This window comes from Rhinolophus hipposideros, assembly GCF_964194185.1.
Source record: "Rhinolophus hipposideros genome assembly, chromosome: 5".
In the NCBI taxonomy this organism is placed as follows: domain Eukaryota; kingdom Metazoa; phylum Chordata; class Mammalia; order Chiroptera; family Rhinolophidae; genus Rhinolophus; species Rhinolophus hipposideros.
The window spans coordinates 67,442,585-67,461,044 of NC_138051.1; the positions used below are offsets into that span (position 1 = coordinate 67,442,585).

At 40.0% G+C, this 18,460-nt stretch overlaps 2 protein-coding genes across 4 annotated transcripts in view; one reads left to right on the forward strand and one right to left on the reverse strand.

The window, feature by feature from the left end:
* Positions 1 to 3,249: 3,249 nt before the first annotated feature.
* Positions 3,250 to 6,358, forward strand: LOC308497896 (ribosomal biogenesis factor-like; the record flags this gene model as incomplete). The annotated part of the gene is made up of 3 exons (XM_081048975.1): positions 3,250 to 3,332; positions 4,092 to 4,511; positions 6,279 to 6,358. The coding sequence occupies exons 2-3, from the start codon at positions 4,112 to 4,114 to the stop codon at positions 6,356 to 6,358; spliced, it is 480 nt and encodes a 159-aa protein (XP_080905101.1). The 5' UTR covers positions 3,250 to 3,332; positions 4,092 to 4,111.
* A 1,375-nt stretch (positions 6,359 to 7,733) lies between these two features.
* The window catches only part of RTN1 (reticulon 1), a 173,688-nt gene continuing 162,961 nt past the window's right edge, over positions 7,734 to 18,460 (reverse strand). For all 3 annotated transcript variants that reach the window (XM_081049746.1, XM_081049745.1, XM_081049747.1), the window contains 6 exons: positions 16,726 to 16,933; positions 14,219 to 14,357; positions 12,741 to 12,810; positions 12,170 to 12,216; positions 12,026 to 12,084; positions 7,734 to 8,525 (listed from right to left, as the gene is read on the reverse strand). In XM_081049746.1, coding sequence (XP_080905872.1) covers positions 8,483 to 8,525; positions 12,026 to 12,084; positions 12,170 to 12,216; positions 12,741 to 12,810; positions 14,219 to 14,357; positions 16,726 to 16,933 — 566 coding nt within the window. In that variant the 3' untranslated portion in view covers positions 7,734 to 8,482. The remainder of the gene's footprint in view (positions 8,526 to 12,025; positions 12,085 to 12,169; positions 12,217 to 12,740; positions 12,811 to 14,218; positions 14,358 to 16,725; positions 16,934 to 18,460) is intronic.

The window sequence follows — 18,460 nt, forward strand, 5'->3', positions numbered from 1 at the left end:
GTAGTTCCATACAAATTTGAGAATCGCTTTTCCTATTTCTGTGAAAAATGCCATTGGAATTTTGATAGGAATTGCATTGAATATGTGTATCAACTTTGGGTAGTTTGGACATTTTAACAATATTAATTCCTCCAATTCATGAACACAGAATATCTTTCCATTTATGTGTGTCTTCTTCAATTTCTTTCATAAATGTCTTACAGATTTTAATGTACAGATCTTTTACCTCTTTGGTTAAATTTATTCCTAGGTATGTTATGCTTTTTGATGCTATCATAAATGGGATTGTTTTCTTGATTTCCTTTTTGGATAGATCAATGTTGGTGTAAAGAAATGCAACTGACTTGTAGTTGATTTTGTATTCTGCAACTTTACTGTATTTATTAGTTCTAATGGTGTGTGTGTGTGTGTATGTGTGTAGTCTTCAGGGTTTTCTACATATAGGATTGCGTCATCTGCAAACAGAGATAATTTTACTTCTTCCTTTCTGATTTGGATGCCTTTTGTTTCTTGTCTGATTGCTCTTGGTAGTACTTGCAGTATTATGTGACTAGAAGAAGCAAGAATGGGCATCCTTGCCTCGTACCAGATCCGAGAGGAAACACTTTTAGTTTTTTCCCATTGATTATGATGTTAGCTGTGGGCTTTTCATAAATGGCCTTCATTATGTTGAGGAAATTTTCATTTATACCTATTTTATTGAGAGCTTTTATCATGAATGGATGTCGATCTTTGTCAAATGCTTTTACTGCATTGGGGAGGATGATTGGTTTTTATCTTTCAACTGTTAATGTGGTGTACAATATCAATTGATTTGTGTATGTTAAACCAAACTTGTATCCCAGAGATAAATCCCCATTGGTCATAGTGTAGAATCTTTTTAAGGATGTTGTTGAATTCAGTTTGCTAGTATTGTTTTGCTAGATTTTTGCATCTATGTTCATCAGATATATTGGCCCGTAGTTTTCTTTGCTTGTGGTATATTTATCTGGCTTTGGTCTCAGGGTAGTGCTAGCCTTCTAAAATGAGTTTGGAAATAGTCTCTCTACTTCTGTTTTTTGGAAGAGCTTAACAAGAATCGTTCTTCTTTGAATGTTTGATAGAATTCAGCTGTGAAGCCATCTGGTTCTGGGCTTTTCTTTTTGGGAAGTTTTTGATTACTACTTCAATCTCATTTGTTATTGGTCTGTTCAGGTTTTCTATTTCGATTCAGTCTTGGTAGGTTGTATATTTCTAGGAATTTATGCATTTCTTCTAGATTATCCAATTTGCATATCATTGTTCATAATAGTGTCTTGTGTTCCTTTTTATTTCTGAAGTACCTGTATGTTTCATCTTTCATTTCTGATTTTATTTGAGTCTTGTCTCTATTTTTCTTAGTCTAGGTAAGGGTTTGTCAATTTTGTTTTTCTTTTTCAAAACAAAAACAACTCTTCATTTTGTTGGTTTTTTTCTATTCTCTGTTTATTTTTGCTCTGATCTTTATTATTCCCTACCTTCTGCTAGCTTTGGGTTCAGTTTGTTCTTCTTTTCTAGTTCCCTGAGGTGTAAAGTTAGGTTGTTTATTTAGGATCTTTCTTCTTTTTTAAAGTAGGCATTTATCTCTGTAAACTTCCCTTAATACTTCTTTTGATGCATGCCATAAGTTTTGGTAATTTGTGTTTTTATTTTCATTTTTCAAGATATATATTTTAAATGCCCTTTTGATTTCTTCTTTGACCCAGTGGTTGTTCAAGAGTGTATTATTTAGTTTCTACATATTTGTGAATTTTTACCATTTCTTGCTTTCACTCATTTCTAGTTTCATTCCAAAAAAAGAACATGGTATAATTTCTATTTTCTTAATTTTGCTAAGACTTGTTTTGTGAACTAACATGTGATCTATCATGGAGAATGTTCTGTGTGCACTTGAGAGGAATGTGCATTTTTCTACTGTTGGGTGAAAAGTTCTGTATATGGCTGTTAGGTTCCTTTAGTCGATAGTGTTGTTCAAATTCATTGTTTCTTTATCAATATTTCTGTTTGGATGTTCTATGCATTATTGAATGTGAGGTGTTGAGGTCTCCTACTGTATTGTGTCACTATCAAATTCTCCTTTCAGATTTGTCAACATTTGTTTTATGTACTCAGGTTCTTTGATGTTGGGTGCATATATACTTACAATTGTTGTATCTTCCTGTTGAATTGACAACTGTATTGATATTACATAATGACCTTCTTTGTCTCTAACGACAGTTTTTGACTTAAAGTCTATTTTACCAACAAGTTTCCTACTTTATATTCTTATGTTGCTGTTCAGTATCCTTTCATTTCTACTTGCCAAACTCCCTTTAGCGTAGTAGGGCGCAATAGGAGAGAGCGAATTCCAGCAGAATTCTTTTAAAAGGTAATGGTGACCCAGGATACGAAAATTATTTTGTATTTTAAAATCATTTTTAATGATTTTAAAAATCATTTTTAATTTAAATCATTTCAATTTACTCATCAAAGAAAACGTGGCCTGCCAAACTAATTCTGTAATCCTGAATATACTGAACTAAAGAAAAATTAAAAGAAAAAATCATACTGAGGAGCTTGAGGATGGTGCCAATCTACAGCACTAGAGAAGCAGGTTGGAGTCTGAAAAGCAGCCCTTTTGCCTGGCTCAGCAGAGTTCATTTATTCCCTCTTAACCCACCAGCACATTGGCTCTTGTACGCCCCCCACCTGCTTCTCTACACTCAGAAGAGTGCTCAAGAGTGCTATGCAAGGACAATGTGGCAATTGTTGGAACCCTGTGGTAGTGAAGCAGGGCTCAGCACTTGGCCAGACTCAAGTGCATTTTGAGTAAGAGAGGAGCTGTTCCACTGCTTCTCAGCAGTAATGCCTCACAGTGGCAAACAAGTGAAGAAACAGGTCGGGGCTATGACAGGAGGAGAAGTCTTCATAGTGTTGTAAAGGGCAGTGGGAGGCCCAGGACGATGTTATGGGTTGAATTGTATCCCACCCCCCCAAAAAATGTTGAAATCCCACCCCTCAAGTACCTCAAAATGTGACCTTATTTGGAAATAGGATCTTTCACAGAGGCAATCAAGGTAAAGGGAGGTCATTAGGGTGGGCCGTAATCTAATACAACTGGTGTCCTTATAAAAAGGGGCAATTTGGACGCAGATGGAAGATGCTGTGCAGACGCAGGGAGAAGACGGCCTGGAGTGATGCAGTATAAGCCAAGGAACAGCACAGATTGCTGGCAACCACGAGAGCTAGAGGAGGTGGTGAAGGCTTCGCACCTACAGCTGTCAGACGCACGGCCCTGCTGACACCTTGATTCTGGACTTCTAGCCTCCAGAACGGTGAGAGAATTAATTTCTGTTGTTTTAAGTCATCCAGGTTTTGGCACTTTGTTAGGGTAATCCTAGGAAACTAATGTAGGTGGGAAAAGAGCAGAGGGGGTACTAACTCTCTCACTTCCTTTATTCCTGAAATGATCCATAAACTATACCAGCTTCTTCTTTTTTTCCTCTGTATTTCTTTTTTTAGTTTCAGGTGTACAAAACAATGTAATAGTTAGACATTTACACCCCTCACACAGTGATAACGCCCCCGATCTACTACCCCTCTGACATTGTACATAGCTGTTACAGTACGCCACATCAGTGAGTATATATATATATCTATATCTATATGTATATATAGATATAGATATATATATAAATATAAAATTATAGTTGACATTCAATATTATTCAGCTTCAGCTTCAGGTGTATACTGCAGTGGTCAGGCATCTACACAGTTTCTGAAGTGGTCTCCCTAATAAGTCCAGTGCCAATCTGGCACCCCATATAATCTTTACTTTATTGATTTTATTCTTCAAACCATATTTCATATCCCCATGACCATATTGTGACTACTAATTTGTGCTTTCTAAGCCTCTCACCTTCTCTGCCATTCCCCTCCTGTCTAGCAACCATCAGTTTTTTCCCCCATATCTCTGAGTCTATTTCTGTTTTGTTTGTGCGTTTAATCAGTTCTTTAGATTCCACATATAGGTGAGATCATATGGTTTTGTCTTTGTCCGTCTGACTTATTTCACTTAGCATAATATTCCCTAGGTCCGTCCACGTCATTGCAAATGGTAAGATTTCATTCTTCTTTGGCGTGCGGGTGGCGTCCCCCGGAGCAGAAGCGGCTGCACGAGTTGTACCCTGCGGAGGTCTGGGGAGAGACCATGGCCAAAAACAAACGGAGAGGGCCCAAGTCCAGGAACGTGTTTCACATAGCCAGCCAAAAACACTTTAAGGTGAAAAGTAAAGCAAAACCAGTTACCACAAACCTTAAGAAGATAAACATTGCGAATGATGACCAAGTTAAGAGAGTGAATAAAGCTTTTATAGATATCCAAAAGGAACTTGCACACTTCTCAAAAGGCCTTTCCCTTGAACCTCTGCACAAACAGCTGATTCCTCAGCAGCGTCAGGAAAACGAAGCACTCAATGTTGACGAGGCCACAAGGTTAATGGCTCAAAACATAGGTACTAAACTTATGGACCTTGGGTTCAAAGAGCATTTTATGAATTTGACTCCAAAGGCAATGGAAGTAAAAACTAAAATAAACAAATGGGATTATATGAAACTGAAAAGCTTCTGCACAGCAAAAGAAACTATTGACAAAATAATGAGGCAACCAACTGAATGGGAGAAGATTTTCACAAACAGTTCCTCTGATAAGGGGCTAATATCCAAAATATACAAGGAAGTCATGAAACTCAACAACAAAAAAACAAACAACCCAATTGAAAAATGGACAGAGGACCTGAAGAGACATTTCTCCAAAGAGGATATACAAATGGCAAATAGACATATGAAAAAATGCTCAACATCGCTAATCATCAGAGAAATGCAAATGAAAACCACAATGAGATATCACCTCACCCCAGTCAGAATGGCTTTCATCAACAAAACAAATAGTAACAAGTGTTGGAGAGGCTGTGGAGAAAAAGGAACTCTCATACACTGTTGGTGGGAATGCAGACTGGTGCAGCCGTTATGGAAGGCAGTGTGGAGGTTCCTCAAGAAATTACGAATGGAATTACCATATGACCCAGCAATCGCTCTCCTGGGTATCTACCCCAAAAATATAAAAGCATTTCTCTATAGAGACACGTGTACGCCAATGTTCATTGCAGCTTTGTTTACGGTGGCCAAGACATGGAAACAACCAAAATGTCCTTCGATAGATGAATGGATAAAGAAGTTGTGGTACATATACACAATGGAATACTATTCGGCGTTAAGGAAAGATGATATAGGAACATTTGTGACAACATGGATGGATCTCGAGAGAATAATGCTAAGTGAAACAAGTCAGACAGAAAAAGCAGAGAACCCTATGATTTCACTGATATGTGGTATATAAACCAAAAAGAACAAGACAAACAAATGAGAAACAAAAACTCATAGACACAGACAATAATTTAGTGGTTACCAGAGGGTAAGGGGGTGGGGGGTGGGTGATGAGGGTAAAGGGGGTCAAATATATGGTGATGGAAGGAGAACTGACTCTGGGTGGTGAACACACAATGGGATTTATAGACGATGTAATACAGAATTGTACACCTGAAATTTATGTAAATTTACTAACAATTGTCACCCCAATAAAATTAATTAAAAAAAAAAAAAAAAAAAAAAAGATTTCATTCTTCTTTACAATAGAGAAGCAGGATGGCCCCAGCTTCTTCATATCTACCTAACCTCTGCTGGCTTGGCTCATTCAGAGGCTATAAGACTCTTCTACTGTTCACAGCTTTCAGAATAACCTCACTCAGTCTGGGTCCCTGGGGGCTCTGTTCTTGGTTCTCTTCTTATCTCTTCACTGTGTCCTCACATTATATCTATTATCTTGAATATCACCGTGATTGATGCTTCCTGTAGAAGCAGGATATCCTGTGCCCCATGTTCCATTTGGTAAAATTCTATGTCCATACCTATCATTTTGTAAGGCTGGAGTTTCCTCAGGAAACTTTCTTCACCACCGTCAGCAAATGGAATACCTCATTAGATCCTCCGAATGAACAGCTGCTTATAAAAAGAATTCTGTGTTGATAGGAGGAAGGAAAATGCTGAAAATGCAGACAAAGAAGAATGTTAATTGTACACAATAAAGACATTTAGAAGAAATTTTATCTCAGAGTTTGGACATGGAAAAACAGGCACAAAAAAGAAATTGTCTTCTGTTTCTAGTTACTATACAAAATACGAGGTACCAAACTCAGCTTCTTATCTTCCTTCCCCCAAACCAGCCCCTCTGGGCTGTTTATCCTCAAAAATGGCACTGCCTTCTCCTGATCAGCTCGTTTCAGACGAGCTGGGGCTAGCGTGAGGCACGATTGCTGCCTGGGGTGCAATATTTAAGGAGGCGCTAACTCTTAGGGTCCGCCTTGGCTTTGAATCCCCGCATCTAGTCCATCGTCCCATTTCTCTCTTAGCCGCATCTCTGCACACAGTGGGTTCTTGGCATGTTGGACTGATATAAAGGATCAGGGAAAGGTGAATATCTATTTCTACTCTCACTGTAGTTACTTTAGTAGAGGCCTAGTCACTTGTCACCTGTTTGCTGTTAGTTATTATAATTATCTTCTGTATTCCTCAATCTCCAATATCCAGCACTCTTAGTGTGTTCATGAGATTTTTAGATCTAAGGAATAAAGACCAAACTCCTTGGAGTTCAAGTTTATTCCTAGTATTCTCTGGCCCCAACCTTTCATCCTTCCCTGACATGGCCATTCCCATCCCAAGCACCTTATAACCCAGTTCAGCTTATTACTCACTGCATATGCCATGCATTTCCATATTTTAGCACCTTAGTTCATGTTTTTTCTTTATACTGCAATGAACCTTCTCTATTTGGAAAAAGCCAGAGCAGGAGCCAGCCCCAAACTTCACCTCTCTGTTGCTCTAGTCTTACATTGCAGCTGTAATTTCTTGCTGCCTTTTATTTAGTTAGCATTTCCACACAGCCACCTCCTAGTGCCTCCATCTTGGCTGTTGGCAAGGTGCCCTGTGGTCTCCACAAGTGCTTACTGAACCCATGTACGAAACTGGTCAAAGGCAGTTTTTGCAAGGAACTATTCCTTTTTTCTCCTACTGCTCTTATTCCGCCTCCTGCTACTACTTTTATCTACTTTTACCTCATCATCCTTGACTGCTTACTGTAACAGTGAAATAAAAAACACAACTGGACTTTCACAAAAAGCACTGAGCAATTTTTAGAAGACTTACCTTGGTAATGGCGGGAATTTTCTCGCTTATTCACAGCCTTATTCTCAGTGTTTGGCACACAGTAGGTACTCAATAAATAATTATCAAAAGAGCGAGTCCATAACAATTATCATTGTTCCATGCCAGCATTGTGTTGCATGTTCTTATAATAAGTTTATGGAAGGATTTATATCACTTTCAAGTTTTTTAAAAAATGATTTAAAATGCCTGCATCGACCACAGAGTTTAATACCTCTGGAGAGTGTATTCCAGTTTTACTACTATTCAGTGATTTCTACTAATAACCCAAAGCAGCCATAAAACAGGATGGGGCGGGACCACGTGGCCCTGGAGACAGGGTAAAGTGAGCACTTGGCCTCAGCCTTCCCAGCATGTCCTCGGGAGGCATTGTCTCTTAGAACTTTTGCATTTTCTAAAGTCATAACTCTTTAGAGCATTCAGATTTTCTGGTAAGACCACGAGAAGAGAGGCGGAAGTTTTTATATTTAGTAACATTTATTTATGCATTCAGTATCAAGTACATAAGTGCAAATATCCAGAGTCCATAATGAAGTCTGTTAGGAACTACAGAGAAAGTAATACAAATTGTAATAAAGTTAACATGCTGGTACTTTTTCGTTACCATACATGTAAATCAGCCCATCAGTCCCACACAACAAAAGTACTGCGTGTTTGTTTTTGGATGTATTCATTTATTTAATTATTTTAAGTTATACAAAACTGATTACCATAAGTACGGTCGACTGTGTTTATTTTTATGCTGTGTGTTGGAAAAACACTAAAACATCGGTCTACGATTCTATATATTGTTATTAAAGATTAATCCGACCAGCAACCCAAAGACATGAGAGCGATTTCCACTATTGCATCAGTGCACTCAGCAGGAAAGGCCTAGCCACAGGGAACATTAAAAGCTACAGAAGCATTGCAGAGAGAAGAACACCAAAGAAGGAAAGATAAATTGGGCTCTCACCATCATGCACTTGTTTTTAGTAACACGAAATTAAAAACCACATCTAATACACTTTTCTCTATACGTCAGTGTTTGACACAAGTGACTCAAATATCCTAAGAGTACAGGAACAGCCTAAAAACAGCTGTTTTAAAGTTTGTCTCTAAGATTATGGAACTGGGGGAAAAGCAATCGATTTGCCATGACATGGAAAACAGAGCTGTTACCACTCCAGACACTCCTGTTTATGTCCGGTCCCAGTGGGATCTCCACTTACTCAGCGTGCCTTTTAGCTCCTGGGATTTTAGCCTGAATCCTACAAAGACAATATTAAAAGGTAGTAAATCTCAAGTGTTATTAATTATTTTATGACTTCATTATGTGTTGTTGCTTTAATTCACTAAGTGACCAAATAGATTACTTAATATGTCCAAAGATATCATTTTTATGTATCAATGTCCATAAACACATTTCTCGGCAGCAGTAAAAAGAACATGTAAATTAGACAATGAATGACCCAAGAAAGCCTCATTCCTTAAATTATAACTTTTTAGGTAAACAAAGATGTCAACTTATTTTAGGATTACAGAATTATGTGGCGATATAGTAGGTGACCATTTATCACCCAGTTTGGGACACTTCTGAAAGAGAAAGAAGGTGCTGTTACTAACTATTCCAGGACTATGAGCATAGACAGGGATGGTTCCTGGAACTTGTGATTAACCTCGGCATAGTCAAACTACCCAGAGCTGGAATTAAGAAACCTGAGTCCTATTCCCCATTGTGCTACTTGTTAGCTGTGTGACGTAAGACCAGCTAATGAATTTTCCTGGTCCTAGAGCATCCATCTTTAAAATGTGGGTCTGGGTTAGATATCTCCAAGGCCCCTAAAATTCTGGGATTCTCACAGTATGGCGGTATTATTCTAGGGTAGGTTTATACTGGAAGCATTTTGCTTTGTTAGATTAAAGCTTTATGAGCTCATCATGCAGATTTTGACTGAGACCTTCCTCTGAGCCAGGCACCCTTCTAGATGCAGGAATTCAGTGCACAAAAGGGAGAAGGTGCCTGCTCCCAGGGAGCTTTCTGTTCTCATAGGGGTTGAGGAGCCAGAAATACACAAATAGACAAACAAGAGAAGTTCAGATGGTGAAAAGTGCTATAAAAGAAAACAAAACGAGGGGGTGTGATAGGCAGTGAGGGGGCAGCAGTGGTAAGGTGGGTGGTGCCTATTTTAAATCCACTGATCTGAGAAACAGATGCTCAAAGGACAGGAAGTGGCCACCGGCAAAGTTCTGGGTGTTGCAGTGTTTCAGGAAGAGGGGGTAGGGAATGCAGAGGCCCTAAAGTGAGCAAGGAGAGCAGAGTCCTGTGTGCTTGAGGAGTAGGGAGGGGAGGTGCAAAAGACAGGCAGTGGCCAGATGGTGTTGGAACTTGTGGTGGTGGTAAGGCATTTGGATTCTATTCTGTGTCATTTCTTGTTGTGTCTGAGTCATAACAATTTAGAGCATTCAAATTTGACCTCAGTCTCTCTTTTTAGGTGTTTTCTAGTTATCTTCCAACTTACTTAGCTTTAGACACACTGGCTGACTCATTGCTTCCTGAACATGACCTCCATTTTCATGCTTCTGCATCTGTTTATATTATTTCTTCTTCTTGCAGTGTCTTTTCCTGAGGAATCCTCAGGATCATCCACCTGAGGAATGTTTGCCCATCCTTCAGGGCTACTATCGACTGAATGTGTGTGTCCTCCCCTCCCCCAAAGTTCACATGTTGAAACCTAACCCCCAATGCACTGGTATTAGGAGCTAAGGCCTGTGGGAGGTGCTTAGGGCATGAGGGTGGAGCCCTCACGAATGGGATTAGTGCCCTATACAGAGACCCCAGAGAACTTCGGTCTACTTCCACCATCTGAGGACAGAGTGAGAAGATGGCCATCTGTGAACCAGGAAGTGGGCCCTTAGCAGAAGCCAACCACGCTGACACCCTGATCTTGGACTTCCACCCTCTAGACTGTGAGGAAGAAATATCTGTTGCTTTTCAGCCACCCAGTCTCTGGCACTTTGTTATAACTGCCGAACTAAGATAAAGGCCCTCATTTTGGTGGCTTTCCATCATGCCCCCCAGGTAAGAACAGCTGCTTCCTTATGTCTTTGACCTCAATATTTTATACAACTATATTGTAATCTTGTATTGTCTGATAGTTATTTCTTCACCATTTTGTCTGCATCAATGGGCTGAGAGCTCAGCTAGCGCGGGATCATCTCACTCGTCTTTGTACACTCTGTGCCTGTTACATGTAGTACCCGGAACATAACAGGTATGTCTCTTTTTGGAACGAACCAACCAATCATTCAAATAAGAAATTCATAGATGTGATTTGTTCAAGATCCTCAAACTAAGTATTGGACAACTTAGGACTAGAACTTCTGTCTTCCAGTTCCCAAGCTCCTATTCTGATGTTCTTGGCTTTAGCACTGCCAAAAAGTCACCTGTGGAGTTCATTAAAATACAGATTCCAGGTCCCCAGTCCTAGAAATTCTAATTCTATAGTTGTGGTGTTAAGAATTTTGGAATTAGCATTTTTAGCAGATTCCCTAGGTTTTGGCACCACCGACTTTCCTACTATACCATGCTGCCATTTCCCAACACAAAATAATGAATAGTTATCCTGCAATTGTTGATTTTCATTAGGGATTGGATGCATTGGGTCCACGATGATAATTTCAGGCATTTTGAAATGTGCTGTAGATGTGACACAGGTGCCAACTGACAATGAATGTAAGAGGAAGAATACGAACAGTACACAGTAAAACCCGAAATCTTTACATACTTCAGGAAACAACGGTAACTGATGATATGCAAACCTAATCGCAGAGGAAGTTTCAAGTACGTAGTTGTTGTTTCTTATTTGTTTATTTCATTTTACACACCTCTGGTTGTCTAAAATACTTCCCATTAGTTCGGACCATCACCTAGGTCCAAGCACATGATTCTAAGATTGTTAGAGGGAGTTGGAGTTCATGTGGACAAAGTCTGGTCCTTTTGTGACATCTATTTGCAGTTGAAGCCTAGGTCTGCTTTTGATTAAAACAAAATCTTGAATAATAATAACATAAGAAGTATCATTTTGGATGGAGACATACCTAAAAACACTAAGGAAAGCTAAGTTTGATGACCATGTTAGCTGTGGATACTTATAACTGAAATCTTTATCTCCTAATGTATAAAGTAGAGTCTATTTAAGACTCACGTTTAAAAAGCAATGGTGTTAATTAAATAAGCAAACAAACATACACACTTGTTGAGTCAAAATGGTCTAATTTAAAATATAACAAAAGTTTTAAAGATTTAAAATATTTTTTTAAGTTTTAAAAGTAATTTCAATGGTTTGAAAATTAGTGCTATTCATTTTTTTAAAAGGTTGAAAATGTTTGTTAAACATAATTGTTTTTATTTTAATTAAACTGTTATAAATTAATGTTACTTTTCTGAATCAGGTTTCCTACGTTCCCCAGTCTATCTTGTTCTTGAATATGAGCCAGACCCCAGATAGAATTTAATATTATTTATTCATTATAATTCATTTATGATACCTGAAATAAACCAGTGAAACTTTTGTTTAACTGAGAGGTTTAAAATTTGTACTTATTTTCTGAAATAATGTCATTGTAGAGGGCATGAATATGACTCAAATAAGTGAATGATCATAAATCAACCTATCATTTTATTATCCTTTTATTACCTCTACCTAATCCACTCAAATGCCCGCTTAAGACAGTCTCTCCTGTTTATAAATTGCACCGTGTAACTTACTTTGCCACAACAGCATTTATGTGAGTCCTCACAAGTCCCAGATATTGGTCAATCTGTGCCTACAACAAGGAAGAAATCATGAGCACATCCAAAGGTCATGAGGTCAAAATGTAACGTGAATGTCTGACATCACATAGAACTTACCTGGTGCTTAACATACACTACAGGTAGAGTAAACATTGAAACCACAGCTGGGATGAAAAACAAATATAGTATTAAAATTCTGAGAGTTATCAGTAAGAATAAGCTCATAGATACATGTGTATATAGTTATGTGATATTATAGCATTATTTATAGTAGCCAGCATTCTAGATAAAAGATGGCAGAACAGTTCCTAAGGAACATAAAGGGCTGCTGAGCCCTTTACAGATATTAAGTAATTATTCCTGGAATGAGGGTAGACCATGCCATCGCAAAATAAAAATGGATTTCTGTCCATAACTGCCATTGTAAACAGATATATATTAGAAGCCAAATAAAACCAGTTGTGGTTGAAGAAAAAAAACAAAACTTCAGACTAAAAAAATTCATTATTAATGTGTAATTCATTATTATACTCTTTATTGAACTATGGTCAGGGAAATGCTGTGCACTCAGGGATATCTGGCAGTTGTTCCTAGGAATCTTTCAATACAGGCTACCAGCTACCAGCCTAGGAAGCTTCATGCTCATGGAGTGTGTAAAGGAAGACATAACTCACTCATCTGTCCTTACCCATGAGCAGCAGAGTCAGACCATTGAAGAGAGCGCCAACGTAAGTCAGGAGCCACATCAGGACTGCAAACTGAAAAATGACGTGATTATCACAGCTTCTAAAACCCTGACAGATGGTCTCATTTCCTTGACATTTTTAGATTAGAATTTGAGGCGAAATATATCGTGATTTCAATAGGAAATGTGGAAGCATTTGAAGCTTGGCACAGAACTACTGAAAGACGATCCAGTCTTTGCTTTTCTCAGAACCTTTTGGATCTCTTTAAGATTCGAGGGATTCAGTGAAATAATAATCTCGGGCAGGGTCAGCAAACTATGGCCCTTGGCCTGTTTTTGTGTGGGCCCACGAGTTAATGGATTTGACATTTCTAAATAGTGAAATAAAATCAAAACAAGAATAACATTTTGTGGCATGTGAAAAAGATATGATATTCAATTTTTAGTCATCACGAATCAAGTTTTATTGGCACACAACCACAGCCATTCATTTCTGTATTGTCTTTCACTGCTTTCCTGCTACAAAGTGGAGTAGTTGCGACAGGCTGTGTGGCCCCCAAAGCCTGAAATATTTACTGTATGGCTATTTACAGATAAGGTGTGCTGGCGCCTGCTCTAGCTACCACATTTACATTACAAATACAAATAGAAATGTCACCTTCAGATAAGTATAATCTCTCTGCTCTCTCTCTCTTTAGTCAATACTTGGCCAGGGGTTATTCTAGGAAAGCACCTTGTGGTCAAGGCCACAGCACTCACTTTTCCTTCTGCCCTTCCTTGAACAGTTGCCAGGCAGCCCCTGGTACAAGACCCCTGCTTGGTGTGTACAAAGTGCTCTGGGGGCATAGGAAACTCACAACAACCTCGCCAGGGCCCTGACAAATCATGACTGATTGACTTCGATTTTACTCGTAAGCCACAGGGTGGGCAAAGCAGCTTGTTCCAAGAAACCCATTGAATTCAATGACAGCACCTGGAAAAACAGCCGGTGCTGGGGTCCTCTGCCTGCACTGGCTCGTCTCACAGCCCACAGTGTGTCAGGACACTTGGACGTTTTACTATTAGCAGAATCCAGACTTTCTTCCAATGAAAAACCACATAGGTGCTTCACATTTCCCAAACGAATTTTTATTTTAAAATTAATTTTAGGAAATTGGCTGAGGAATTTAAAATGGTAAGGAGAAGCAACCTGGTGTGTTGTAAAAAGTACAGGACTGGAAACTGCGTGACCTGGGTTCGCTCCCAGTTCTGCGAGGGATTCACTGGGCAACCTCGGGCAACTGTCTTAACTGCTCCAGCATCTATAAAATGAGGGGACTACATTGGATGAGCTCCATGGACCACAGAGCTAGAAGTTTTCTGACTCTAGAATAGAATTAGCACTTGCTTTTTATTCTTCACTATGTGACGGTTTATTGTATTATACTTTTAGGAAAACACAAAACTGAAGACTGTCAAGTGAAGAGCTTAAGCCATCGTACTTTTAAGGAATCCACCAGGTCCTGGACGAGGAAGAGCCTCCTCAGCTCTTTAAGAGTATTGTTCACGTAGAATTGCAGGCAGTCCGTGTACTTCTGAATCTGCTCCTGGGAGAGGGTGATCTCAAGCTCCAAGTAGGCCCTGCCAACAAAGCACCCCACAGACAATGCCATCAGATGGCTCCATGAAGCAGCTAAGTCTTCCTTCTTTCACTCTGAGCATGACAGCCAGTCATCCTGGTGGTTTACGCCAGCCTGTGGGTGGCAGGGCACCATGCTACACCCACAGCCAGGGCACTGGGGAACACGAGAATCATGGCACCTAGTGGGGTGCTGACTGCTTCTGTCTCCCGAAGGCGGATTACAATGGGAGCTGATAATTCAGAACAACTGGCTGGGAACAGAGAAAAGTCAGGCCAAAATCAGGTCGTTGGCTGAATTCTCCGTATACCCTGGCCCACCAGGTAATTGTGAAAGTCCTTATTTCTTCTTGGCTGAGTGGGGATGAATTATATTTTTTGATAGTTGAAATATCTGAAAATCCCAGCTGCCAATTACTATTTGTCATTCAAAACTTTTAAGATTTCATACTTTACTTCTGGAAAGTTCTTCTAGATTTTTATCTAGAGAGCTCTGAAAACTCGAGTGAGCTGGGCCATATGAAAATGCTCACTGGTTCTATGAAGAGTGGTATTTTTGGTAATTTCATTTTTCATTTGCTCAAATGGTTAAATGTAATTCCTGAGTGGATAACGAGACTCCTGAAGTAGTTAGAAATCAATCCATCTGCCTGTTTGGCCCTGCTCCCAGCGAGGTCCATCCTCCCTCTCGCTTCCCTCCCTCTGTTCTAAGACAGCACCATGTTGTCTGTCTGCCTAGAGTTCTTACAGTGCTTACCTACCTCTGCGAGTTGGGATAAAAAGAGGAAGGCAGCATTTGGCTTGAGTTTTAAAGAGTGTACGTTTAAATGTTATGTCTTTTCTCCCCCTTAGAAAAAAATTGAAAAATACTGATTTGTCTAGATAGGATGTTTGATTCAAAACGTGCCCCGAGTCAGTTATTCTTCTACTGATAAAAACAACTCAGGAGGAAAGTTCTACATTTTCAAATGGTCTCTTAAAGGAACACAACATCGTTGAGCTAATTTGCCCGGATGGCTAAGGGAGAGGCTGGGGCAGGGTGGGTCTCCAAATGTGTGGTCTGTGCTCACAGGCTAGGGTCACTGAAGTAGGCATGGTGTTCGCCCTGGTAAGATGATGCTCCACGTCTCCCATCTTCCCACCTTTGGGATGGGAACTTGTGTAGCCAAGCTATAGCCCCAAAGACCCTTAATGCTGCATTAGAAGAAGGCCAAATACCTCCAAAGGGCAACAGTGCTCAGGCTGTAACTGGGTTTGACACTGAAGCCAAACACCAGAGGCTGGGAAGGGATGTCTGATCCACAGCCTATTCGCTTTTGTGGATAGGCCCCCATACACAGGCATCTTTGACCTTGTTGGAGCCTGGTATCCTGAGGTCTCGATTCAGCTGATTGGCGCGGGTGAGCCAGGGAGCACTGAGGCTCCCCCAGGGAATTAGTGGGGCTGGCTGAGAAACCATTCTGCAGCAGCATCTATGTGTCTCATGCAGGAAGCAGAACTGTTCTCGGTCACAGCACGTGCGACACCTGCACTCTGGGGCCAGCACCGGGGAGAGGTGACTCTGACAGGGCTAAAAGTACCTGGGCTCACAATCTAGAATCAGGATATAAACTGGGGTGGTAGAGGGTGCCATGCAGCTGGCAGTGCTGATATCCCCCTCTGCCACATCTCAGATATCCTTTAAGCACAACGCCTTTAAAAAAAAAAAATGTCCTTCTCTTCAATGGTCAGTCCGGTCAGATTTCCCCAGTATGAAATGCAGAGGGAACATTATAAGACAGTTCATGAACCTTGCACCTGTCAGAAGTTTGGCCCTCTGGTATTCACTTCCAAAGAGAGCACAGAAATAAAAATCCAAACACTCTTGTCCTGGCTCTGTGCTATTTACTGGTCATGTGACCTTGGGAGAGTCACTTCTTAGGATCTCAGTTTTTCCACCTGTAAATAGGGATTATAATGCTATGCCTTCTTCACAAACTTGGGAGGATTAAGTGTAGAAACACTCTTGAATTACAAAACATTATTTCTATATCATGGACTCCGATTACTATTAGTAATAAACATAAAATATTAATATTAAATATATTAAATTTATATTATATAAATTATTTAAATTTATATGAATATTAAGTATTTAATTAGTGGTAAGTAAAATATAAAAACTCAAAGCAATATGTGTTAGAATAGAGATAAGAGAGTTTGTTCTAGAAATTCACCAGAAACATTAGCTATTGAAAGGCAGGTGTTAAAGGAGACTGGAAGAAGCCTGTCTTCAAGCAACATGACCCACAGGGCACGGGGTGAAACAGAGGCAGAGGGAAAAGGCCCTGAGAGAGGCTGAGCAAGGGCTGGTCTGGCCGGGGCACTCACTTGAAAGGGTGGCCCTCGTCGGTTTTCTGCACAGCTTGTAAGACAGACTTGTAGATGCGGAAACTGATGGTGGCCGAGAGTGCGGCAAGGGCCAGGTAGGCCACGACGCTGACGACGCTGAACTGGGTCAGCGAGAAGAGCAGCAGCAGAAAGCTCCCAAACACTATGCCCGTCTGCTTGATGTCCCGCCAGTACAGCAGGTCAATAGCTGTGGGGAGGAGACACAAAGCACACACCACTTAACAAAGGCAGGGCCGCAGGGGGCAGCTGGCCCGTTCACAAAACCGTGGCTGCTGCAGGCTCCCACAGGCCTTCGGATTCCTAAACACAAGTGAGTGGACACAGGGTTATGCCCAGGGCACTTACTGTCATTCCAGTTGGCTTTGGGAGAATCTTTTCCTTCACTGACGATAGTTCATAAATTCACAGATAAGAAAAGGCCATTGAATCTCCAGCGACCATCTCCCTAGGAGCATATCTCCCTGGGCTTCGCCACCTGTACAGTGGCCCGAATTATGTGACTTTGAAACAAAACAGCAAATACAGAGGATTCTGTGAAGAACCTGTTGTCTTCTTTTGGATGGCACTGATTATGTGCACCTTGATGCCCTGCTGATAATTTTATGTCTCTATGGTGGCCGGCAGATGTGACATCAGTCATACAAATGTCCCTGCTGCTGAGAAGGAGCAGCAGCAGTGACAAGAGAGGTTGTGGAGAAGCGGTGCCTTCTGAAGCATGGCAGCAGGCCCGGGAGACCCCAGCCAACACCGAAGGCATCTGAATAAAGAGATGGTCTGCCTCCCAAACTGAAGGGTTAGTGGCTGTCTCAAGAAACCCTACAGCAGATATTTGGATTAAACCATTTTGTACATGATTTGTTCACTTAAATCTTGTGACTTAAAAATCTGGAACACAAGCTTTAACATCTACATTGCCTCTATCATTGTTATTTCCCTCTTTCAGCTTAGAAAAAATTAAATTCCAAAGAATACAGCCATAGTGCTCCAAATGTGACACAAAATGGAACTATTCTGTAGTCCAGTTACCAGATTATGAAAAAAAGCATAAAAGCCTTGCTTAAGAATGTACATTAAAAAAAAAGAATGTACATAAATGTATTCTCCAATTAGGCAAGTAATAAATGTTATAAAATTGAGATAAAATTGACACATTGTGCATGTGTCAATTTGACACATTGTATGTGTATCAATTTGACACCTGTGTATAAATTGACACAGGTGTATGTGTTGATTTAATATATTTGTATATTTTAATGTGATTACTACCACAGTGTTAGCTAACACCTCTATCACGTCACATAATTATGGTTTCTTTTTTGTGGTGAGAACACTTCAGATCTGGTCTCTTAGCAACTTTGAAGTATGTAATACAGTATTGTCAACCATAATTGTGATGCTATGTGTTAGCTCTCCAGAATTTATTTATCTTCTAACTGCAAGTCTATGCTGTTTGACCGACCTCTCCCCAATTCCCTCACCCCCTAACCTTGGTAATCACCATTCTACTCTGTTTCTAAGAGTTTGGATTTTTTAGATTCCACATATAAGTGAGATCACACAGTATTTGCCTTTCTCTTACTCAGCATGATGCCTTACAGGTCCATGCATGTTGTTGCAACAAATGGTTATTATAGAACGTTACATCAACCAATTTACAAAAAGAGAAAATAAGACACAAAATTTCCATCTCCCAATCAAATGACAGTGGCAGCTG